The sequence below is a fragment of the Cupressus sempervirens genome, chromosome 5 (genome assembly GCF_028749045.1).
Source record: "Cupressus sempervirens isolate cs-2001-9-10 chromosome 5, ASM2874904v1, whole genome shotgun sequence".
NCBI classification, from domain to species: domain Eukaryota; kingdom Viridiplantae; phylum Streptophyta; class Pinopsida; order Cupressales; family Cupressaceae; genus Cupressus; species Cupressus sempervirens.
Window position 1 is genome coordinate 429116733 of NC_143122.1, and position 27210 is coordinate 429143942.

General features: G+C 35.4%; 1 protein-coding gene across 1 annotated transcript; it reads left to right on the forward strand.

The window, feature by feature from the left end:
- Positions 1–2777: 2777 nt before the first annotated feature.
- LOC149556626 (calcium uniporter protein 5, mitochondrial-like) lies at positions 2778–4712 on the forward strand. Its single transcript, XM_089785898.1, has 2 exons — positions 2778–3425; positions 4113–4712. Exons 1-2 carry the CDS (start codon positions 2919–2921, stop codon positions 4563–4565), a joined length of 960 nt encoding a protein of 319 aa, XP_089642024.1. The 5' UTR covers positions 2778–2918; the 3' UTR covers positions 4566–4712.
- Positions 4713–27210: the final 22498 nt, after the last annotated feature.

Consider the following 27210-nt stretch of genomic DNA (forward strand, 5'->3'; position numbering starts at 1 on the left):
AGGCAAATTTAGTCAGTCAACATTGTAACCAAGCCACTATTAAGGCCAAGCTACATAGAGCAAAAGTATACATGTTCAATATGTGTCGAGGCAAATATAGTTGCCGAGCACATCAGTATTTGCCTTGAACATTTCAATTTTTTTTGAGTGCTACACATGAGCCCAACACTTCAGAGGATAGCACAGTTTAAGCCGAGCATAGTTGAGCATCAAGAAGGTATAAGTGACAAGTTACATAGTTTGTGTATATAAGTTTGGAATGGCACAAAATCTTAGGTAAACCATTTTATTGAGCATGAATCGTGTTTCTAAGTTGGAGGAGATAATTAAGGAGGCAATTACACATGTGATTATGTATCATTAATCCCTATGTATTATGATGGACCAATCAAAAAATTGGAAAGGTCAAGCAATAACAAAAATGAATGTAGATTATTGATTGCGATCTAGAAGCTTTGTATCATGGCTACAAAAGAAGGGTTCAAGACATAAAATGTTGTTGTGAGTATGAGGAATATATGTATGTGCAACTAAAGGAGAATCAACAAGTTGTGAAGGAAGGCGATTGAGTAGTGTAGTGAGTATATATTACAAATTAGACATAGAGAGGTGATTATAGTTTAGATAGAGAAGATCTATTATCAGCATTTCAGTGTATATTGAAGGATCAAGGTATTGTTACATTCTAACAAGTGTATCAAGTGAATCTCTTAACAAAGTGCTCCTAACAAGCCTATTATAAATCTCCTAATAGAATACTCACTTAACTGTGATGTTAAAATAGACTTAACAATCTGATTAGCTTTTAATAGAGCAGACCACTCACAAGGTAGATCATTAAAAGTGATCAAAATTGTAGCCTAGCAGGCACTTTGTTACTATAGCAGTGAAGATTTTTTGGTTGTCATCCCCACTATAGTTTTACCTTCACCTTAGAGCGTTTCTGTGTTACCAAATATTGTATGTCATGTGTTGATTTCTTGTTGGGAGTCATATATGGATGGGAATGATATGAAGGGTTTGTATAGATAGGCGTTTGGGAGGTGTTGAAGTATATGTGCCTTTTTTATGTTGATTTATGATAGGGTAAAGAATTAGTGATCTAGGAGTGATAGGGATACTTGATGGAGGGATATAAGGACCCAATATGGATGGATGGGATCAAGACGTTAGCTTTGGGATTCAAGGACCCAAATTAGATTTGGAGGATGGTTAAGGTGTATGTTTACGGTTAAATGGATGGATATAAGATGTAGATAGGATATCAACATCTTTAGAACAAATCATGATACTAAGAACATCATCTTTAAGAATTTATTTTATAAAAAATGATTCAACAATATCTTTTATATGAGAAATTGAAGCTTGAGGAATATTAGCATCATGAGGGGCTTATGAGAACTAATGAGTTCTCAAGGTAGACATGGAGGGTCATGACAAGCAGATGATGGAGAACCTTGATCTTGGTGTGGAAGAGGATGGATGGGATAATTAGGAAATATGGATGGGATATCATAATCTTTCTTAGGAGGTGGATTAGGAATAACAATTAGAAGGATAATTTCCTCTTGATATGGAAGGGAATCTTCTTGGAAGAAATGAAAGTGTATGATGGAGTCATCATGGGACTTGAGGGAGATAGAATCTAGGTCATATGTTGGACAAGATTGAATGGTATCTTGAGCTTGATCTTTGACACGAGTTATTTCTTCACACTTTGGATTATCTTCTTGACACAAGGCCACTTTCAAGGGTAAGATAGAAGTTTGGAAGTCGTGGAGGATTATTGGAGGTATGATGGGGGATCATTTTGAGTTGGCCTCCTAGAAGTGGATAAGATTTGGGTGGAGCGACATGATGGCTTAGCATGTAGGATCTTTGAAGTATGGGCGGTGTTTATATCAAGACTTGATTAGCTTGGATTTATTTCGGAGATATCCCTCGAGGATCAACATGGTTAACATGAAAGCCATCAACATTGGTTTCTTTATTTGATGGAGATGTGTGGTTTGTTGTTGTTAAGCTTTAGGAGATGAAGGAAGAAGTGGAGGGTACATGTGAACCATGGCTAGACATAGGTTCGTGATTTTGATTATGCTTGCAAGTAGTGTCTTGTTCTTCTTTACATGGGATATTAGGATCCTCAACTTCAACTATACCATCATCAACGAGATCTTGAATTTTATGTTTAACTCTATACGATATGAAGTTTTATGTTTATTATGTCTATTGTATGCACAATAGTTAGTAGAAAATATAGGTCCTCATAAGGTCACCTTAGGCAATGTGATAAGGTTATGCTCAAGAAGTTTTATAAGGTTGACTCAAGGGATTGTCCCAAGGGTGTAAATTTTCTATCTATGAAATATATGAAATATTCAAATATGCATCTTCCAAAAAGGGATTGTCCCAAGAATGTAAATTTTCTATCTATGAAATATATGAAATATTCAAATATGCATTTGTCTTTGAAAGAAGTGCCTTGTTGTCTTGGAGTAAAAATCACACGCTCTTGTCTAATACCATTCTTTTCATTTTCAAGAACTTATTCTCCCATCGTATATTCTTTATAGCATTTTTGAAGTTTTTCCTTGATATATTGAAATTAATTTTGATGATCTCCCCTAACTTCATTATCTTCCAACACAAATTTTTGCACAACTTTCTTCAACGTGGGAAACTCACTTTGATATTTCTTTAACGTGCGAAATGCTCTCAAAAATCGACTCTAAAATGGCCAAAAATTGGGGAAGAATCAGGCAGGGAACAGATTCATGATCTGACTGACACATGGGATTTTTGATTCGCCGAGTGGAAGAAATTCCCACATCGTGGAATCGATAAATACCACTCTACCCAGTGCCATTTTCATTGAATTTGGGTCTGCTTTATAAAAATTTCTAGCTCCATTCAAATCCATGGCGGCTGCTACTTACAGAGCATTTCACCAATTGTGGCGGCCAAATCCAATGTTAAACCGCTGTACCCAAAAAGGATTCAGTCTTACAGCGGCACCCCCACATTTAGGAAATTCATTGCCCTGTTTCAGGCTTTGGCGCCAATTTATTGGGGTGGGTCAAACAGAAATTTACCCTTCTATATTTTATGGCGATCTGTTGCTGAAGAACATGGATGCTATTCATTCTCATGAGATGCTTGGGTTGGATCAAATCCGGCCCCCAAAGACCCAGAAGATTACGGTGGAGGACGCCAGAAAATTCCTGAGATTAGCTCGCCTGGAGTCTGTGAAAAGATGTTTGCATCAAATTCCCCACGACTCCATTTCCTACAATGAATTCCTGCAAGTTTGCAGTGAGGCATTGGATCAGAGCTCTGAGAAAGAAGCAATGGCCCTTGCTAAGATCCTCGATGAATCAGGGCACATTCTCATGATCGGCCGCAAAGTCCACCTTCGCCCTGACAAGGTAACACAAAATTCAAACTCAAATACTTGACGGAATTGGAATGCAATTTTTTTTTTTTTTCCATTATTTTTATACATCGTGTTTGTTATGTGATCGATTTCTGGAATAATTCCAGTAATTAATGATTAGAAATGAGATGAGCTGCAGATATAATCTTGTAGAAAACAGAAAGTTATGAGCCTGTCAAGAATATAAAAGGTTGCTAATTGAAAAAGAAACAGATTGAAATGAGAGAAATTTGGTGAATTCAAAGGGAAAATGGGTGTTTTTCTGGTTTCTGGAATTGAAAGGGAAATTGAACGTTTTTCTCGTAATTGGAATTCGAAGGGATGTTTTGCTGGTAATTAGATTTCAAAGGGAAACTGGATGTTTTGCTGGTAATTGGAAATCTAAGAGAAATTGGGTGTTTTTGTTTTTTCTGCTAATTCATCAGCATTTAAAGGAAAAATAGATTTGGAATTTAAAAGAAAGGAAATTGGGTGTTTTGCTGGTAATTTGAATTCTAGAAGAAATTGGGCTTTTGCTGATCAAAAGAAAAATGGGTGTTCCTGGCAATCGGATTTCATATTGGAACCCGAAGAAAAATTGGGGGTTTTCCGGAATTCAAAGGGAAATTTGGTGTTCTTAAGGGAATCGAAATTCTTCAAGAAATTGGTTGTTTTTGCTCATTCTTTGGTGTTTTTGCAGGTGGCAAGAGCCATAGAGCAGGCGATTGATCTTCAACCGGCGGCCATTAGAAATCCTTGCAGAGCAGAGCTCGCGGATTTGGAAAAACAGAAAGCGGAAATCGATTTTGAAGCCGAGAAGCGAACAAAGACTGAATTGTGGTGGGGATTGGGGATTTTTGCTGCCAAGACTGCCGTTTTCATCAGGTGGACTTTCTGGGATCTGTCATGGGATGTGATGGAGCCTCTCTGTTTCTTCGTGGCATCTTTCTATTTTATGGCCGGATATGTCTTCTTTCTTACCACTTCATCTCCTCCCACATTTGGAGGATTCTTCAGAGCTCGCTTCCTCACCAGACAAAGGCAGCTCATGAAACACAGAAATTTTGACTATGAGCGTTTGAAAGAGCTTCAGATCATATCTACGCCAAGATTCAAGTGTAATGAGTTAGGGAGGATAATTCCAAGTACATGATTTGCCGCGTAATATGCGAAAAGAAGAGAACGTTGTAGGTACCTACTAAAATATGCAAAAGGATTTTGTTAGAAAAATATAATATGTTTTAAATGGTTTGTAAGATAAGTTATAATTAATCATAATAATAATAAGGTTTGTTTTGTATGATTGAGGTTGAAGAAAGGAATTTCAAATGAATATTATGATAAAAAAATTGTGAATTATATATAATATTCTTTATTTTTTAGTTTTAATTTTAGTAATAAATGATCTAATATTTAGTTTTAAAGAATATGCATATTCAAAGTGAGTAAGTTATAATTAGTAATAATAATTGCATTTGTGTTTCTATCATTGATTTGAAGAAAGGAATTTAAAGATGAATATTGAAATAAAAGATTTGGTAGAACTATCTTTGATTATCATAATAAAAAATGTAATATGACTTACAAAGAACATTCAAATGTTCTAACTATAAGAAATTGTAATCATAAGTAGTGATAGTGTTTTCTAATTATTTTTTACTTCATGAAATATTTAAATAGTTTATTAAAATTTGTATATTTAAAAAAATTGTAGTAAATTGTTAAATATTTGTATGATGTTCCTTTTTCTAGATGTATGTCATAGTTAGCAAAGTATGGCCACAATGTAATGATATTTTTAAAGAGATTGATAGTAGAAAATAATTATAATTTTGTAAAGAGGAAGTGAATGGAAAAAAGAACTAAAAGAGTGAAGTTTTTTGTTTTTGTTTTTTTCTCCAAAAAATACGAGATGAGTAATTAGAGATGTTCTAATTTTTAAACTACTATTTTTTCAAAAAAATAATGTTAACAAAGTGAAAGGTTCTATTGGATATTTAACTTGTTTTCCTAATACTTTAGTACATTTTTTAAATTTTCCTTTAAGTAAGTGCACCATGCACTACATTGGTCGCACAATTTTTATACATAGAATATTTCATTATTATTTTTAAAACATCTCTGTAAATGCATCAAAAGTTATGGAAAAAAAGTAAATGTGTACTAGAGGAATAAGAAGGCACTCTTTAAGAAAAAGAATACCTTTAAATTTGTTTAGTAGATAAGAAATAAATAAAAATCATTTGGCTAGAAATCTAATAAGAAGCTCTTCAAATTTGTAGTGGTTTTCCTTTATGATAATTTAATTAATAACTTTAGTTGTCAAATTACTCCAACTTAATCAATTAATTAAACATGGTTAGTTTGTTAATTAGCTTATCATTTGGTAATGAGGCTAGAAAGATTAATCTTTCCCACATTCTAAAAGATGGAGTTGCCTAGTAGAATCAAGAGATAGGAAGGGTCAAATGAATTTAGACAATGCTACTAGGCGCAATTTGAGGTCGACTGGCATTGGTTGTGTCGTGTGGGATCAAGAGATAGGATGGGTCAAAATGAATTTAAGCAATGCTACTAGGGGCAGTTTGAGACCATGTAGCATCAATTGTGCGATGTGGGATCAAAATGAAAGGATACTGACAAAGCGATTAGAATATATAGGAGAAGTGAAAAATAATTTCACAAAATTCAGAGTATCTCTCTTGGGGCTAAAAGGTTGATTCAATATCAAAGTTGAGTAGAAATTATTGACATATCAATCAATTTTGTTATTAGTGACACACACTTATTCAGATTTTGTACAACTACCGAGCTCCTTGAACAGTTTACAGTGTTCGCCATGTAATTTAGTAGCCACCAAGATTCTACAGTTGCTACCAATCCTTTTGCACTAATTATAGTGGTTACCGAGCAGATTCAGTTAGTGTAAAGTTCAGCAATTCAAACTGAGCATTTTAGTGTATAGCAAGTTTATCAGTGGTTACCAAGTTTGCAGTTCATGGGATGTAAAGCCTATGTTTACTAAGCATTAGAGTATCTACCGAGTTTGCAGTTCAGGTGATGCGAAGCCAATGTTGACTGAGCTACTTCATAGTAACCAAGTGATTCAGTGTTTACCAAGTTGCACAATATCTACTGAGTCACTAGTGCAGACCGAGTTCAAGACTACTTGAAAGTGATCAGTATGGATTGAGCTTCTACGTCTACCAAGAGCATGATGATGCCAAGTAGTGACAGTGGATGCTGAGTATCAAAACCTCACCGAGTCAATCTTCAGAACCCGAGTATCTTCATGTGGGCCGACTTTGTAATATCTGTGTTAACTTGTGTCATGGCTGACTTTGTAATTTTGTAAATTGGATTGATGTGTGTGTGTGTGTGTGTGTGTGTGTGTGTGTGTGTGATGTATTGTATCATATCCAAGGTATGGAAATGTAAGCAAGAGCAAGAAAGTGCAAGAATGCGAAAATGAAAGCATATGTATTGTGAATACAACAGATAAAGAATTATGTAAATCAGTTTTTGGATTAGATTGTGTGGAGATTTTTACCATCAATGTTTCGAATCACACTACATGATCCATCATCAGGATGAGAGAGCAAGAGATGTCAAACTTTTTGTTTGACATCTCTTGCTCTCTCATCCTGATGATGGATCATGTAGTGTGATTCGAAATGTTGATGGTAAAAATCTCCACACAATCTAATCTAGAAACTTATTTACATAACTATGATGGATTGTGGAAATATGATCACATAAATAGATAAAGAATTATTAAAGTCATATCAGTACAAGGAGCAACAGTGACAAATCTATCAAAAAAAGGTGATCAGTACAACAAGGAATCTCTATCAGCAAACTCAGTTGCAAATCAAAGATCTATTGCTTCATCCGAATAGGTGAACTAGTCAAAATCCTCTAACAAGGTAGACCTAACAGTCTTTTCTAAATCTCTTTACCGAGTGCATACTTGATTGTATATTTGTAAATCCTCTCACAAGGTGGACCTAGTAGTCCTATTTGCTCCTAACGGGACAGATCATCAAAAGTTTGTGTGTATCATCCCCACCCTAGTTTTACTTGTTGGAAATATTCAAGACTAGCTAGGTTACTATGAGGAGAGGGGTGAATCAGTAACTTCAAAAATTTGAACTAATTAGTACTTAATCAACATAATCCATTCACCATTAATTCATCTAATCTACTGTATGCATGAGAAACTGAAAGATAAACATTCATGACACATGAACACAATATTTGGTGACCCATAAACCTTCCAAATAGAAAGTAGAACTGGGGTGGGGATGATACCCACAAAACTTCAACACTGCAGTATAAAGTTGGCATGTTAAGGCTTACATTGACCACTTCTGATGATTTGCCCTATTAAGAGCAATTTGGACCACTAGATCCACCTTGTTAAAGGTTTTACAAACATACAATGAAGTATGCATTATGTTAAGAGATTTAAAGAAAGACTGTTAAGTCTACCCTGTTAAAGGATTTAGAAATTGATTCACCTATTAGGATGAAACAGTAGATCTAACTTACAACTTGATTGTTGATTAGATCCTTGAAGTACAGATTACCTCTTGTGATAGATATAACTTTACTGCTCCTTGTAGACCTTACTGAATACTTTGCTTTGTTGTTGATTCACATTCACTCTTCTCAAAACATTACTTCTCCATACATGGAAATGATACAATACATCACATATATATACCATTCCAATATTTATAATTACAAGGTCGGCTAAAATACAAGTAAACAAAATATTACTGAGTCGGCCAAATAGTAGAAACTCGAGTTCTGTAAGCTGACTTGGTGAACTTCTGATACTTGGTGTCCACTGCATTACTCAACATCATCATGCACTCGGTAGAAGTAGAAGCTCAGTCCATACTAATCACACAACGTAGCTTCGAACTCGGTGACCATTAGAGATTCAGTAGATATAGTGTTACTCAGTGGAAACTGAATACTTTGTTTACCTTGCTTGCACTTGGTAAACATTGCTCATCCCATCACTTGATAGACACTGGCTTCACATCACAGAGACTAATGACTCGATAGACACTGTGAAGCTTGGTAACAACTGAACTACTCGGTGATAACTGTTGGACTACACACTATGTATTTTCACTCAGTAGCTTCTGGAATGTTGGGTATGAACTGTGAAACTTGGTTATCACTAGATTGCTTGGTTTGAACTAGAGATTGAATGATGAGCTCGGTAACCATACAGAATTGAATAAGTGTTGTCACTAATGACAAATATAACATAATGCCAACAATCTCCCCCTTTGGCATTAGTGACAAAAACACTTATAAGCCAAGACTTATGTATACTGACATACTAATTTTTGATTTTTCAAAATTTATCTTTGTAAAGCTATTGTATATACATTTGTGCATATCTCCCCCATACATAAGACATAATATATACATAGTCTCTCTCCCTTTTATTCTGTACATATATCAATATATTCTCTCCCCCTTTGGCTCTCCACAAAATGTCTCTCACTCCCCCTTTTTGACAATAATGCCAAAGAGTTATACAATATATTCATACAGAGACACCAAAATGTGAGAGAAACTCAAAATGTACCTTGAGAATAAGAGCTAATGTCTTATCCCAGTTCTCTTGCAAAATTCTACAGGTATGAAGAGCTACTTGAACTTCTGTTGAGAGATCAATCATATGGTCCGCAATAGAAAAATTGTTATCCTGGACCAATTTTTTTGAGTAGGAAATATGTTTCTACATTGAGTCCATGATTGGCAGGATCATGTTTTGGATGTCTATCAATGTGGATCTGATCCTTGCTTCCTCTCTTAGTAGTTCAGCCTGCATATCTGATAGAAATCTCACCTTAATGTGATGTGCAGAGCTTGAGCTAGGGTCAAGCTGCAACCTTTGAGCATTGGCCTTCATATCTTCATCAATCTTATTCAATTTCTCTTTTACCTCCTTAATGAACCTAGAAACATCACATAGCTTGGAAAAAAGTGATGTTACATTTGTAAAAGAATTTTTAATGTTAGCCAAAATGGAGGATAGTTCTACCTGATTTATGGCAATGTGTTGAGCAATGTACTCAAGCACTTTATTATCAAACTTTTTCTCTTCCTTTTATATCAACTTCTCTTGACCAGAAGTGTCCTCATTGAACTTATTAACTGCTTCTTCCAACTGTAGCAAAATACGTTGATTAGAATCAACATCCACACCTACAGCTTCAATCAAAATATTCTTTTCACTCTCAATTATTCGATATTCTCTATCTCTTTCCTCTTTGAGTTGTTTCTGCCTGGCTTTCTATTCCAATAGTTGGCTGACCAATCTCATTTCATCAACTATAGCAGTATCAAGATCCAACTTAGGAATTACAATTTCTTTATCCAAGTCTATATCTTCATCAATTTCCTTTCCAGTAAAAAGAATTTTTAGGGGTGTCCTCGGTTCAACTTCTGGCATTACTGCCTTGGACTTAGAAACAGAAACAATAGGACTAGCTGTAAAAATTTGAATAGGGCCTACTGGAGGAAAATTGAGAGGAGTGCTAACAGGATCCAAAACTGAAGTGCTATCCAAAATTGAAGTAATAATAAGTGGAACATTGACTGGAGCACACACAATAGGAGCACTGATAGAAATATTTACAAATGATGTACTTATAGGAGCATGCAAAATTGAAGTCGACAAAATTGTAGAACTGGATGTTGAACTTACTGCACATGTTGCTGATGAAGTTCCTGACTCGGTAGCTAAAGAAGAGGGTTGTAGCTCGGTAGATAAAGTGGTTGGCACTTCCATTATTGATACATGGAGCTGGGAGGGAGCATGTATCTATTGTACTTGCAATCACATTTGTTGAAGCTATCTCCATGCCAAATGATGTAGCAGTCTTTGGTGGAGAGTGAGGAAAGGAGGCTATAACTTGTGCAATTATTCTCACTGGATCATTTTCTTCATCTCCTCCTTCCTTATCTTCATCAACAACTTCTTCCTCTTTCTCTTCTTCATCATCCTTCAATACTTGATAATCCTTAGCATAAAAAGTGACACATGGTGTATTGTCTTCTTAATCATCACTATCATCATCATCATCCTTGATCTCCACTGGATCTTTACTTGGTTTGTGCAAATGATAAATTTATTTCCACATAGCTGTAACATCTCTAACTACATGCTCAATATCTTTGATCAAAATCAAACAAGTATGAAATATGATCATCATTTTACCGTCATTGTCTTTCATTGTTGTCTTAACCTCTGCATTTGTAAGATTTGGTAGCAATTGTTTCAATGATTGCTCATATATATCCTTTACTATTTGCACAGCTAATTCCCATCTTGGTTTTAACCTTGCCAATAATTCATTGTAGATTTGAGGGGCAAATTGATTTGGGGAATATTTCCATTTTCCCATCTTATTCAGCACTAGCTCCTCAATCTGCATTTTCTCTACATTTCTCCTGGTTTCAAACTTTAAAGCTTTGAAGTTTGTGATACTAGCACCTTCTTTCATTTTCTTCAATCTTTCTTGGAAGGTGAGTGCGGGCTTACTTAATACAACTTCACTACCACCATTCTTCTTAGATCTCCTGGTAAACACAGCTGTGGAGGCCTTGGGTGGCTTGGTAATAATTACCTTGCCTTTCTTTTTCACAAGCTCTTCCTCCTTTTCTGATTCCTGCTCTTCTTCTTTTGATTCTTCTTCATCCTCTCATTTTCCCTCGGTAAGCATGAGAGGGGCACTTGCAGATTTCAACTTTGCTACCTTCCTCTTACCTTTGTTTACTGCCTGAGGTAGCTTGATTTCAAGCTCTATTCTGGCCTTGGTGTCATCATAGGTTCCAAAGACAGATAGCCTTGGATCTACTGGCTCATTGACTAGGGCTTCAATAATGTCTTTTGTCTCATCAATGTTAACCTCATATGGAAGAGGTTTCACCCATGCAACTCTAGGCCTGACTACCTGGACATAAACTTTATCACAATCATCCATGAAGCATACATCATCTTTATAATCTTCAACTAGTTTAGGAGGAATCTGGAACTTGTTGTTCATCTTCTCCTTGAAAACTTCAAAATAATTATCCATAATAATTTCAAAAAATTTATCCATTTTTGCAATGAATTCATTAATCTAATACAAAATGGGAGTATCCTTCCTGCATACAACTGAACCTTTGGATGGGAAAAAAATTTGAACATAAAAGAAAAGACAAGTTAGCAAAGAACCAAATTTATAGGGGTTGTTCTTTGATGTCCTAATGCTATCCATGTTATTGTTTAATTGTTTCAACAATAAATCTAACAGATCAAATTCTAGGTTCTTCTTCACAACTTTATATGCCAAATCAACGGCCTTGCATGGCACACTATTCAATTGACTGGAACTATATATCTTATGTGCAATGATCTGAATTCCAAACCTTAGTTCCACATCAGATACATTACTAATCTTCAGACCTCTGTCATCCCACTCAGCTAAGGTTTTCTTTTGAAGCTCTTCCTGACCTAGCATTTTAGTTATTTTAGCCTGGTTTAGCATGGGGAGACATGTGATCTTATGAATCATTTTCTTCATGATCAACACAGGTTGTTCTAACCATAACTAACCGTTATGCACACAACTCAAAATATACCTAATCCACTTCACATGGAAATTCCTCAACAGATGCGGGATATGGGTTAATCCTTTGACCTCTACATGCTTATGCTTAGGTTTCAAAGATCCATCAACACACATTTCTCCTAGGGCACTATCCATCTCTAGGATTCCAATTTCTTGCATAGAACACTTAAAATGAGTGTGAATATAGTTAATAAGGAGTACCTTTCGAGGGATTTGCGATTGAGCTCCATTCAAGTCGAGTGAGTCCGCAACTGCTGGTACCAACTTGAAATTTGGTGCTTTCCATTCCACGCCTTTTATCAACATCTCAGAACCTCTTTTTATCTTGCTACTTTCAGATGCCATGGTTGCTCGGTAAATGAGAAAATTCTTCAAAAATTCTTTGCTGCAAATTCGCTCGAGATTGCTTGGATGCACCTGGAAATCGCTCTGTTATAGGTATACTAAAGTTGCGATGAAAAATGAAGTCAAATTCTACCTTTTTTGATACAAATTTTCCATTAATTCTTGGTGCCATAATGACATAGTGCATGATAGACTGTCATCCACTCACTGTGCTTGGTAGAAGCTTGTGACTTAGCGATCAAACAAAACTTTTATTACTCCTGACCTAGCTTGGTAGAGTCTATGACCTACCTTGCTCGGTATGACCTGATTTCTTGTGATCCTTTTGTATCTGAAATACTAATTTGGATCTTATGTTTCCTTTCATTGGAACTATTCGAGATATGACTTGAAGATACAATTACAGTTCTTCCTTTAAGAATCTAATTGGAAATGGTGGAGTCACCCACTTCTTGAGTGACATGACCATCATTTGAATTGGCTTGCTCGGTAGATTTGGGAATCCACTGCTGTCTCATCTACTTCTTGATGTTATCAACTTTAGCTTTCTTTTCATCTTCAACCTTTCCTATGCTCATGCAATTCTTAGCTATATGACCAAGTTTAGTGCATGTATAACATGTTATTGTGGTATCCTTCTTTCTCAAATGATGCCTTGCACAATTTATGCCAATGTGTCCATGTTCTCCACAATAATGACATCTACACCAAGTATTGTAGTCCCAACCAAATATTGCTTTTACAATTTGTTCAGCTGGATTGAATGGTTTAGATCTGAATTTAGATGCCTTGTGACCTTGTTTCTTGCATTTTTGATATATACCTTCAAATTTTGGTTTTTCCTTGCATTCATTAGCTTTGTGACCATGATGACTGCAATTGTAACATTTACCATTGAATTTTTCCTTTCCATTGCTCCAACATTTCTTTGATGTATGACCTATCTTACCACAGTGATTGCAAGTAGGTCTTTGATTCATTTGAGCACCTTGTTTGGAAGATTCACCTTCTTCTTTGTATCCAAGTCATGCTTTACCTTTTTGCTTATAAAGATTATGCTCACTTTGCTGATTTAATTGATCCATGTCTACTTGGGATTTCATTACCCTTTCATTGTGTTGCTTTTCAGAATTCAGATCAACTTTCAATCTTTCATTGATTTGTCTTTCAGTGATTAAGTCATTTCTTAGCCTTTCATTTTCAGATCTCAGATTTATGATTTCCTCATTTGCATTGGAGTGCTGATTGATAATACTTTCTTGTTGAAGGGATTGATTTTGAGTTTCATTGTTCCTTGCCTCCAAGTCTTTACTTGCCTTATTCCTTTGTTCCAAGATTTCACACATTCTTATTGACTGAATTTCTTGTTCTCTTTTCAATTTTCTTACCTCTTCTTATAGGGAGCCATTCTTCTCTAGGAGTTCTTTGATTGCCTCATTAGCTTCATCTGAACTGCTTGAAGGGAAAAATTCTTCAATCTTTTCTTCAACATACTAGTGGTCATTCATTTATTTTGCAAGTTCCTTCCTTCTTTTTAGGGATTGGGAAAGATGCTCTTTTTCTTCCTTGAGTTGAGCTATGGCCATCTCCAGATTTATCTTTTCATTATCAATAGCTTTGTCAAGTATGAATATCTCCATTGTCCTTGATCTTTGCTCAAGCTGTCAAACTTTATTTTGAGAACCACAAATCTCTAATACCAATTGTTGGAAATAATCAAGACTAGCTAGGTTACTAAGAGGGGAGGGGTGAATCAGTAACTTCAAAACTTTGAACTAATTAGCACTTAATTAGCATAATCCATTCACCATTACTTCATCTAATCTACGGTATGCATGAGAAACTAAAAGATAAACATTCATGACACATTAACACAATATTTGGTGACCTAGAAACCTTCCAAATAGAAAGTAAAACTGGGGTGAGAATGATATCCACAAAACTTCAATACTATAGTATAAATTTGGCCTGTTAAGGCTTACGTTGACCACTTCTGATAATCTACCCTCTTAAGAGAAATTTGGACTGCTAGATCCACCTTGTTAGAGGTTTTACAAACATACAATGAAGTATGCACAATGTTAAGAGATTTAAAGAAAGATTGTTAAGTCTACCCTATTAAAGGATTTAGAAATTGATTCACCTGTTAGGATGAAATAGTAGATATGACTTACAACTTGATTGTTGATTGGATCCTTGAAATACATATCATCTCTTGTGATAGATATAACTTTACTGCTTCTTATAGACCTTGTTGAATACTCTACTCTATTGTTGATTCGTATTCACTCTTCTCAAAACATTACTTCTCCATACATGACAATGATATAATACAGCACATATATATACCATTCCAATATTTACAATTACAATATTGGCTAAAATACAAGTAAACAAAATATTACTGAGTCGGCCAAATAGTACAAACTCAAGTTCTGTAAGCTGACTTGGTGAACTTCTGATACTCGGCGTCCACTACATTACTCAGCATCATCATGCACTCGGTAGAAGTAGAAGCTCAATCCGTACCAATCACAAAACATAGCTTCAAACTCAGTGACCATTGGAGACTCGGTAGATATAGTGTTACTCGGTGGAAACTAAATACTTTGTTTACCTTGCTCGCACTTGATAAACACTACTCATCCCATCACTTGGTAGACACTGGCTTCACATCACAGAGACTAATGACTCGGTAGACACTGTGAAGCTCGGTAACAATTGAATTGCTCGATGATAACTGTTGGACTGCACACTGTCTTTTTTCACTCGGTAGCTTCTGGAATGCTCGATATGAACTGTGAAACCTAGTTATCATGAGATTGATCAATTTCAACTGGAGACTGAATGATGAGCTCAGCAACCATACAGAATTGAATAAGCATTGTCACTAATGAAAAATATAATGTAATGCCAACATTAATTTCTATTTGGAAGGTTTTTGGGTCACCAAATCTTTGTGTTCAAGTGTTGTGGATGCTTTCATGTCTTCAGTTTCCCATGCATGTAATTAGATCAGATGTAATGAATTAAGCATTAATTGATTTATTAGGTTAAGAATTGAAATTGGTAAAAGTTTTAGAAGTTATTGATTCACCCCTCCCCTCTCAGTAACTTAGCATGGTCTCGAATATTTCTAACAATTGGTATCAGAGCTTTGTGGTTCTCAGGAGAAAGTTTAACAGCTTGAGCAAAGGTCAAGGATATGGAGATATTCAGACTTGATAAAGCTATTGACAATGAAAAGTTGGATATGGAAATGACCATTGCCCAACTCAAGAAAGCTAAGGAGCAACTTTCCAAATCCCTGAAAAGAAGAAAGGAACTTGCAAATCAAATGAATGATCATCTTTACATTGAAAAAAGAATTGAAGACTTTCACCCTTCAAGTAGTTCAGATGAAGCAAATGATGCAATCAAAGAACTCCTAGAGAAGAATGGTTTCCTGCAAGAAGAAGTAAGAAAGCTGAAAAGAGAACAAGAAATTTAGTTAGTAAGGTTATGTGAAGTCTTGGAACAAAAAAACAAGATAAAAGAAGAAATGGATGGAAGGAACAATGAGATCTAGAACCAATCCCTTTAGCATGCAGACCTTATCGATCAGCTCTCTAATGCAAATGAGAAAATCATGAGCCAAAGACAAATCAATGAAAGAATAAGGAATGGTCTAAATTTTGAAAGACAAATCAATGAAAGAATAAGAAATGAGTTGAGATCTAAAAATCAAATCAGTGAAAGATTGAGAAATGACCTAAACATTGAGAAGCAAATCAATGAAAGAATGATGAAATCTCAAGCAGACATGGATCGATTGAATGAGAAAAATCTCTATAGGCAAAAAGGAAAAGCAAGAATTGGATACAAAGAAGAAGGTGAATCCTCCAAACAAGGTGCTCAAAGGAATCAAAGACCTACTTGTAATCACTATGGTAAGATAGGTCATACATCAAACAAATGTTGGAGTAATGGAAAAGCAAAATTCAATGGAAAATGCTATCAGCATGGGCATAAGGCTAATGAATGCAAAGAAAAACCAAAATTTGAAGGCAACTATCATAAATGTAAGAAACATGGACATAAGGCATCAGAATTCAAAACAAAGACATTGAATCTTGTAGGAAAAAAATTGTGAAAGCAATATTTGGTTGGGATTATAATACCTAGTGTAGATGTCATTACTATGGAGAATTTGGACACATTGGTATGAATTGAGTTAAACATCATATGAGGAAAAGAGATACCACTATAAGATGTTTCATTTGTACAAAACTTGGTCATGTTGCCAACAATTGTATGAATACTGGTAAAATTGAAGATGAAAAGAAAGCAAAAGTTGATAACATTCGAAAGCAAATGAGACAACAATGGATTCCTAAGTCTACTGAGGACACTGGTCTAAGTAATGATGGTTAAGTCACTCAAGAATTGCGTGACTCTACCATTTCTAATTAAGTTCTCAAGGAAGAATTAGAACTAGGCTATCAAAGAAGACATTAGAATTAGTTCCAGTTGAAAGGTAACAAAGATTCAAATCTGTATGCAAGATACAAAGGGATCACTGAGCATGATCTGTATCAATTAGTACTGAGTAAGGTCAGGTCATAGACTCTACCGAGCAAGGTCAAGAGTAACAAAGGCACTTATGGTTATAGGGTCATGAAGACTTCACCAAGTGATCAATATAGAATAGTGGATGACAAACTGTCAAGCATTATGCCAACTCATCTACCACCGTACTAAGCATTAATGGAAAAAATTTAACAAAAGGCATGGAAGCGAATTCATTTCTCACCATGAATTTTTGAATGCTATTGCAAAGAGCTATTTTCTGTGCTATCAAGTGACCTGAGCAAATTTCCTGCAAAAGTTTTCGAAGTTCTCTCAAGCTACTGAGTGAAAATGGCATCTAGCAGTAGCAAGGTCAAGAAAGGTTTTGACATGTTGGTTCAAGGTGTTGAATGGAAGGCACCAGATTTCAAGCTCATGCATGCGGTTGCTAAAACTCTAGACCCCAGCAGAGCTCAATCTCAAATCCCTCCCAAGGTACTTCTTGTTAATGACATTTGAACTCATTTTAAATGTACAATTCAAGAAATTAGTACTCTGGAGATGGATGATGCCCTAGCTTAGTTATGTGTTGATGGAACCCTGAAACCCAAGCATCAACATTCGGAAGCAAAAGGATTAACTCACATTCCCCATATGCCCTGAGAGTTTCAAATTAAATGGATTAGGTATATCCTTAGCTGGGTGCATAATAGGCAACTGTGGTTAGAGCAACCAATATTGATAACCAAGAAAATGATTCATCGAATCACTAACCTTCCCATGGTCGCCAAAGCCAAAATGACTAAAACCCTAGGTCGAGCAGAGTTGGAAAAGAAAACCCTAGCTGAGTGGGATGAAAGAGGCATGAAGGTAAGCAATGTCATAGATGCAGAGTTGAAGTTTGGAATTCATGTTATAGCTCATAAGATATATAGTTCAAGCCATCTTAACAACATATCATGTGAAGCTATGGATTTGGTGTATAAAGTGGTGAAGAATAACTTATCTTATGACCTTGTCGAGTTATTATTGAGACAATTCAATAAGAACATGGAAAGTATTAGAACCTCCAAGAATAACTTGTGCAAATTTGGTTCTCTATTAACCTATTTATTCTTTTATGTCCAGAAGTTCTTCCCTTCAAAAGGCATTTGTAGTCTAGAGAAAAGATGTGTCTGTACTATACCAAATAAATGAATATATTGTAGAAATGGGAGAGAACTATGGCAACATCATGGACAACTACTTCAATGTGTTCAAAGATAAAATGAACAATAGGTTTAGGATACCTAAGAAGTTAGTTGAGGACTACAAGGATGATGTGTGCTTCATGGTTGATTGTGACAAGGTATACATCCAGGCAGTTAAGCCTAGAGTTGTGTGGGTCAAGCCTCTTGGTTATGAGGTAAACATTGATGAGAACAAGGATATCATTGAAGCCCTTGTCAATGAACTTGTTGATCCCAAGGCCCCTTATTTTGGTACTTATGAAGAGGCTAAGGCAAGAATAGAGCTGGAAATAAAGCTCCCTCAAGCGGTTAACAAAGGAAAGAGGAGGATGGCCAAACTGAAATCTAGTGCACCTCTCATGTTAACTGAGGGTAAAGGTGAAGATGAAGAATAGGTAGAGGATGAAGAAGAATCATAAGGAGAAGAACCCTCAAAGAAAAAGGGCAAGGTGATCATCACCAAGCTTGCAAAGGCATCTACTGCAGTCTTCACAAGGAGGTCTCGAAAGAAAGGAAGTGACATTGTACTCAGTAGACCTCCAATGACCTTTCAAGAAAAAATGAAGCAAATGGAATAAGGAGATGGAATAACAAGTTTCAAATCTTTGAAATATGAGACTAGCACATAGGTAGAGAAGAAACAAGTTGAAGAACTAGTGTTGAGCAAAATGGGTAAATGGAAGTACTCACCAGACTAGATTGCTTCTCAAATTTCTAATGAATTGCTGGAAAAAATAAAGCCAAGATCAAATTTTTCCGTGCAAACAGTAAAAGACATATATGCACAAACCCTAAGGCAATTATTACCAAGCACATCATATGCTAAGGTGAAAGAGTCTTTAAAGAAAAATGAAGATAAAATGACTCTAAGGTTTAATACTTGTTTAGTTTTGATTAAGTATATAGAGCATGTTGTTAAGAATGCTACAAACACTTGGAAGAACATTTATCATCTTCATAAATCAAGTGAATATCCAATTGAAGTAAAAGATGTTGATGAAGAAGAGGATAAGGAGAAAGATGAGGAAGAAAATATTGAAGAAGTGACTCATTTTGATGATGAGGAATATGAAGAGGATCAAGGTGAAGAAGCTACTGAGGAAGATAAGCAAGATGATGAGGAGATTGACCTAGTCAAGATAGCTTCTACAGTCATTGCCTCACTTCCTCACTCCTTGAGCAAATCTTTGACTACATCAAGTATGGAGATAGCTTCAACAAGTTTGGTTGTGACTACTACGGATACATCAAATGTCCAATCACTCTTTGCCCCTACACAGCTCAGCATATAATTGATAGAAGTGACTTTCACTTCATCAACCAAGCTATAGACTCTCTCTTCATCTACCAAGTTGAGCTCTTTAGTCATCACCTCTCCAATTTTGACTTCTTCAGTTTTGAGTGCATCCATGGTAAGCTCTCCAGTTTTGTCTACTTCAGTTTTGGATTCTACAATTTTGACTTCATCAATTTTGGATTCTTCTAGCATCTCTATAAGTATTCCACCAGTCAGTGCTATATCAGTTTTTATTGCAAGTTTGAGTATGTCTACTATTGTTTCCATTCCAGGTACTAAAGCAATAAGTATAAGGACAATTGAATCTAAGGTTCAATCGAGTACAAAATTTTTGAAAGGAAAGGAGATAGAAGAAGATATAGATTTGGGTGAGGAAATAGAAATTCCCAAATGGGATATCTACAATCTTTCTACATACCAAATGCACATATTTGGTGAACTCCTCTAGAAAAAAGCCAAGCAGCAAAGATTGAGAGAGGAAAGAGATAGAGAGTACAAGATTATAGATGATGCCAAGAATGTTATGACTAAGGCTATCAAAATTGAGGTTGATTCTTCTCAACCTATTTTGTTTCAGCTTGGGGAGGCAGTCCAAAAGTTCAATGAGGACACCGAAGGTCAAGAAAAGCTGGTTGAAAAGCTGAAAAGAAATTCAACAATAAAGTGCTTGAGCACATTTCTTAGCAAATAGCTATTCATCAAGTTGAGCTTTCAACAATTTTGGTCAATCTTGAGGCATCTTGTTCAAATGTGTCATCAATTTTTGCAAAGCTATGTGATGCCACTGAGTATACTAAGGAAGTTAAGGACAAATTGTCCAAAATTGATATTGATCTTAAAGCAAGTGCTCAACAACTACAACTTGACCCTAGTTCAAGCTCTACACATTTTAAGAAGATTAGATTTTTGACAGACATGCAAGCAGAGTTGTTAAGAGAAGAAGCAAGGATCTATTCAACACTGGTTGATATACAAAATATGATCCTTCCAGTCATGAATTCTATGTAGAAACACATTGTATATTCAAAGACCCTGATTCAGGATAACAACTTCTCTGTTGCTGACCACATGATTGAATTATCAGTAGAAGTGCAAATTACCATTCATATATGCAAGGTATTGCAAGAAAACTGGAATAAAACCATGGCAATTACCCTCAAGGTACACTCTAAATTCTTATCACATTTTGGTGTCTCCATGTAAATATATTGAATAAATCTTTGGCATTACTATCAAAAAGGGGGAGATGAGATATGGGAGAAAAGTTACAGGGGAAGATATGTTGTGATATTAGAGAAAAGATATATTTACATAGTAGAACACATAGTATGGGGGAGATATATGCTATGGTATAGATATACCCTGTATATACTTACAAAGATCACTTTTGAAAAATCTCAAAAATAAGACCAAGCTAGTATCACATGGTGCTGAATACAAGGTATTCATTTTTGGGCTAATAAGTGTTTTTGTCACTAATGCCAAAGGGGGAGATTGTTGACATATCAGTCAAGTTTTTTATTAGTGACACACACTTATTTAGATTATGTACAACTACTAGCTCATTGAACAACTTATAGCGGTTGACATGTAATTCAGTAATCACTGAGCTTCTACAGTTGCTACCGAGCCTTTTGGACTAATTTCAGTGGTTACCGAGCAGATTCAATTAGTGTGAAGTTTAGCAATTCAAACCGAGCATTTCAATGTATACCAAGTTTATCAGTGGTTACCAAGTTCGCATTTCATGTGATGTAAAGCCTATGTTTACCAAGCATTACAATATCTACCGAGTTCACAATTTAGGTGATGCAAAGCCAATGTTAACTGAGCTACTTCATGGTAACCAAGTTATTCAGTGTTTACCAAGTTGCACAATATCTACCAAGTCACCAATGCAGACTGAATTCAAGACTACTTGAAAGTGATCAATATGGATTGAGTTTCTATGTCCACCAAGAGCATGATGATGCCAAGCAGTGATAGTGGATGTCGAGTATCAGAACCTCACTAGGTCAGTCTTTAGAACCCGAGTGTCTTCATGTGGGCCAACTTTGTAATATTTGTGTTAACTTGCGTCATGGTCGACTTTGTAATTTTATAAATTGGATTGGTATATATATGTGATGTATTGTATCATATCTAAGGTATGGAAATGTAAGAAAGAGCAAGAAAGTGCAAGAATGCAAAAGTGAAAGCATATGTATTGTGAATACAATAGATAAAATATTATAAAGGTCATATCAGTACAAGGAGGAGCAGTGACAAATCTATCACAAAAAGGTGATTAGTACAACAAGGAATCTTCATCAGCAAACTCAATTGCAAATCAAAGATCTACTACTTCATTCTAATAGGTGAACCAGTCAAAATCCTCTAATAAGGTAGACCTAACAATCTTTTCTAAATCTCTTTACTGAGTTCATACTTCATTGTATATTTGTAAATCCTCTCACAAGGTGGACCTAGCAGTCCTATTTGCTCCTAACACGACAAATCATCATAAGTGATCAATGTAACCCTTAATAGGCCAAATTTATGCTACAGTACTAAAGTTTGTGAATATCATCCCCACCCCAGTTTTACTTTCTATTTGGAAGGTTTCTAGGTCACCAAATTTGTTTGTGTTCAAGTGTTGTGGATGCTTTCATGTTTTTAGTTTCCCATGCATGCAATTAGATCAAATGTGATGAATTAAGTGTTAATTGATTTATTGGGTTGATAATTAAAATTGGTAAAAGTTTTAGAAGTTACTGATTCACCCCTCCCCTCTCAATAACTTAGCATAGTTTTGAATATTTCCAATAGAAACACCTCAAGATTTACTAGTAACAATCAATGTCACACAATAGAACACTTATAACTAGAAGCTCAACATGCATAACTTAAAACTAATTTAAGATTTGATTGAAAGAGTCAATGGCTTCATGGTCCGATATGTTGATCAAGAGAGAAATTCTATTGTAGATCAATTGGGCAAAAGAGCTTTTGGAATGAAAAGACCTTAATTACATGAATAGTTGTAATATGCAACCCTATTCTGGTCTAAGTTTTTTCTTGAAGAGAAAAAATATAATAGAATAGAATGGTATATTTATATTTCAAATACATAATATGGCAAAAACCTACAATCTTAATCATCCAAAGTCTAAAATTGAAATATTGTTGCAACCCATGAATATCCAAATGATTAAATCAAATCACAATCACAAATTCAATATACCATATGTTGGAAATTAATGTAATTTTTTGTAGCAACTACAATTAGAAAATACAAAGGGTTTCAAACCCTTGCTAACACATCACAAAAATTTACAAAACAACAATAATGAATACACTTATTGAGCTTCCCAAAATCTTAATAACATTCTCTATAAGCTCCAATGTTACTCTTGTAGTTAAGCCACTCCCAATCCCCTAGATAATATTTATCATCAATGTGGAGAATGTCATCTACAAGAGTTTTCATCCTCACTAACTAACAAGAAGAAGCACAATTCCTCCAAGAACTAAAGTATAAGCAATATCAACATTCAATCAAGCATAAACAATCATAACCAAGGAGCTCCATAAAATTGCTTTTATATCACTCTCAAGAAGTTTAACCCTCTTCACCAATGCATGTGGGACTAAGTATAATCATTTTTTCGCATCACTTTTTTAAGTTGCTTTAATTTTTTTTTTTTTTAACTTTTTATCTCTTACTTTTTTTTTGACATTTTTATTTTTTCCCTATTTTCCTAGAAAAAAATTGTTAGGGTAAACCACGGACAGAAATAAAAACTACATGCAAATATAACCAATAACAGAAAATAATAGAACACACAGAAATGAACACAAGGCACCAAGATTTAACATGGTTCACCCAATCCCTGGGCTATGTCCACCAAACAACAAGTCCGATCTTATTACAATCCAGTGATTACAACCTGATTACAATCCATAATCCCTTACAGCTCAATACCGCCGCAAGAACCAATTTCGTATCACAACATTATGAAAAATACCCAACCCTAAGCCCTTTTATACAAGTATTAAACCGCTTTAGGGTTATAAAATGTCGGCCATATGTCGGCCATAATATGTCGGCTACCATGTCAGCTACTACCCAAAAAAAAAAATTCTATGTACAGTACTTTCCTGATCAGTCACCACTATCTAACAATCTCCCACTTGGGGACTGATCAGGCTCCACACTAAATAACAATCTCCCACTTGGAGACTGATCCTGTAGCAATACCACTACCACATGGGGCTCCCACTGGATCAAACCATCCTGGACTCTACTGTTCTTTTATTCATGTTCAGTCTAAAAGACCAACCGAAGCTGAAGAGGAGTTCAGCTTCTCCCTTGTTACAACCTTTGTCAACATATCTGCTGGATTATTATTGGTATGTATCTTCTCCAGATTTAACTGTCCATCCTCCAAAACTGACCGAATGAAATGGTACCGCTACTACAAGGGAACCTTTTGAAACCTTCCAATTTTTATCATTAAAAGTAACTACACAACCCTCATCACTGAGTTGCCCTGCTGAAATTAAATTTCTACTTAGTTTTGGAACATGTCTTACCTCATGTAGTAGCCAATGATTCCCATTCCGCAACTTAATCTTAATTTTTCCCTTTCCAACAATCTGACAGGGTTCATTATCCTCCAAATAAACAAGCCCAAAATCCCCTTGGACATAATCAATGAAATAACCTCTATGAGGTGTAGCATGAAATGAAGCACCAGAATCTAAAACCCATGAATCATCAACACTCTCTAAAGACAGAAGCAAAGCATCCTCTTCAAATTTGTTACTTACCACATTTGCCTCCTTGTCTCCATCTGATTTATCTCCTTCATTTTTCTTTCGATTCCAGCAATCTTTCTTTTTGTGCCCTGGTTTCCCACAGTACCAGCAATCATTTGGTCCTCTCGATTGAGACCTCCTCCCCTTTGACTTTCCTCTTGATTTCTCACGATTTCCAGAGTTACTTCCTCTTTCAGTCGTTCTGCCCCTGCTTTGTGCATTTAAAGCACTTCCTGATGTAGATCCACCTAATGATTTTCTACGAGTTTCCTCACTTAAAATAACACCGATCACATCATCATATTTTAGGGTACTAGATCCAGGAACAGAATTACTCACCGCCATTACCAAGCCATTCTAGCTTTCAGGCAAAGAACACAAAATCAAGAGAGCCCTAATTTCTTCATCAAAATTGATACCCACAGAAGATAATTGACTAGTAATAGTATTAAACTCATTTAAATGATCTGCAACAGATCCACCTTCTGCCATTTTCATATTAAATAAACGCTTCATGAGAAATACCTTATTTGAAGCGAAGGGCTTTTCATACAGTTTCGTTAGGGTTTTCATCAAATCTTCTATCGTCTTTTCTTTTGTAATATTAAATGCCACTGATGGTTCCAAGCATAACCGAATGCTTCCGAGTGCCTTTCTGTCCAAAAGATCCCATTCAGCCTCTGACATAGTTCCCTGATTCTTGGCTTTTCCTTCCAACGGCTTCCATAAATCCTTCTGATATAAATAGTCTTCCATTTGCATCTTCCATAACTGGAAGTTCTACCCATTAAACCTGTCAACCCTCAACTTACCCTCATCTGCCATCGCTCCCACTCAACTGTGAGACTCCCACTTAACCGTGAGACTTTCCTGCAGAGGATAACTGAAAGACAGCCTTGCTCTGATACCACTTGTTAAGATAAACCACGGACAGAAATAAAAACTACATGCAAATATAACCGATAACAAAAAATAATAGAACACACAGAAATGAACACAAGGCACCAAGATTTAACGTGTTTCACCCAATCCCTAGGCTACGTCCACCAAACAGCAAGTCCAATCTTATTACAATCCAGTGATTACAACCTGATTACAATCCATAATCCCTTACAGCTCAATACCGCCGCAAGAACCAATTTCGTATCACAACATTATGAAAAATACCCAACCCTAAGCCCTTTTATACAAGTATTAAACAACTTTAGGGTTATAACATGTCGGCCATATGTCGGCCATAATATGTCGGCTACTGCCCAAAAAAAAAATTTAAGGGCGATGCCCCGAACCCCACTATTTATGAAGTATGTACAGTACTTTCCTGATCAGTCACCACAATCTAACAAAAATTTTCCTATTTCTTTGGGAATGTTTTTTCCCCTATTTATTTGTGTATTTTTTTAATAATGTTCTTAGAAGTGCTTGATTTTTCTTTTATTTAATAAGATATTTATGCCCCACCAAGGAACCCTTGGACAATATACCAAATATACACCAATTCATAGACATTTTTTTTTCTTAAAGAATATATCAACTAAATGTTACATATCTTTATATCCAAAATCTAATGCAAGACTAAGTCACAACTCATTTTACAAGGAGATAAATCTCCACAAATGCATAGAATAGTCCAATGGCTCTAACCTTAAGCTCCATTACAAGGAAAAACCTAAACATTCCATAGAAAATGTGTAGGTATAGGATTGATAATTGGGAGGGGGGTGAATTAGTAATCACCAACTTTATTACTATAAAAAACTTTCAATATTGTTATCGATAAGATTCAATTCTACCTATAACATTGTTAACGGTTACGTGCATAGACATTCATTTAGAACAGTAAAAGAAATCATACAATAATAACACCAATATTTATCTCATGGAAACTTGTTTTGGATGAAAACCACAGTGTGAGAACGGTCGCAAAAAATATTGCACTCTTCTAGGATACACTCTTTTAGGAGCTTGCTTGATTAAGGGTTACAAAACACTGCCAAGTGTACCTTGTTAACATATTTTCCTCTAGACCTATTAGGATCTCTATTCTATTAGGAGTAACCTTGATAAAGGATTTTAACACCCTATTCTAAGAATGTTACCTTGTTAAAGGTTTTATAACAGACCAATTAGGGTCACACTTTCAAGGGATTTCAACTATTACAATGGTAAGATGCTAGCAGACACAAAAATGATCTATAGTTTTCATTGCTTTTCTATATCATAACCTATAAAGCTCTTCAACATAGTTACATGCCATTAACCATCTTTTTCTTTCAACTTCGATCGCAACCCACTCATTGATGCAACACTTTGATAGCTATATTTACAACCTCCACTTTCTTCCTTTTTTAGGCCAAAATTCTTCCAATCACAATACAAAAACTTGTCTTCTCTATTTCCTTAAGTATATCAATTCATGAAACCCTAAACCTAGATCCAATGATCACAATACCATACTTCTATCATTTCTATAGAAACTTCTCAAACAATCTTTCTTGCCTTAACCTGATGTCGACTTTAACTTTTTTGATACGTTGATAAGATATTTATTTATTATTATGATAAAACTCCAAGTCTCTAATAATCTGCTAAGAAATATCGTCACTAACATTGCTTTCATTATTTATTCCAATTGTTACCCAATAAGTCTCCTCTTTCCATTCTTTCTCTATGCCCTTCTCAACTTCCATGTATAATATACTTTCTAAAGATATAGTATCATGTTAAAATAATATGTTAAACAATTTTTCATAAATGAAAAATAGTATAACTAATGGACATGCAATCCATACATTCCTTTCTTTTCCAACAACTTGTAGATCAGTTAATTAGTTATGCCAACAGTCCCACCCTTTGGCATTGATGGAAAACTATAATAATGAGCAATTCTTTGCCAAAACTGATGTCCCCCATACAATATGATGTTCTAAC

Coding starts and splice junctions, on each gene's coding strand:
- LOC149556626 (XM_089785898.1), top strand. CDS start 2,919: ATGGCGGCTGCTACTTACAGAGCATTTCACCAATTGTGGCGGCCAAAT. Junction 3,426..4,112: donor TCCACCTTCGCCCTGACAAG/GTAACACAAAAT, acceptor GTGTTTTTGCAG/GTGGCAAGAGCCATAGAGCA.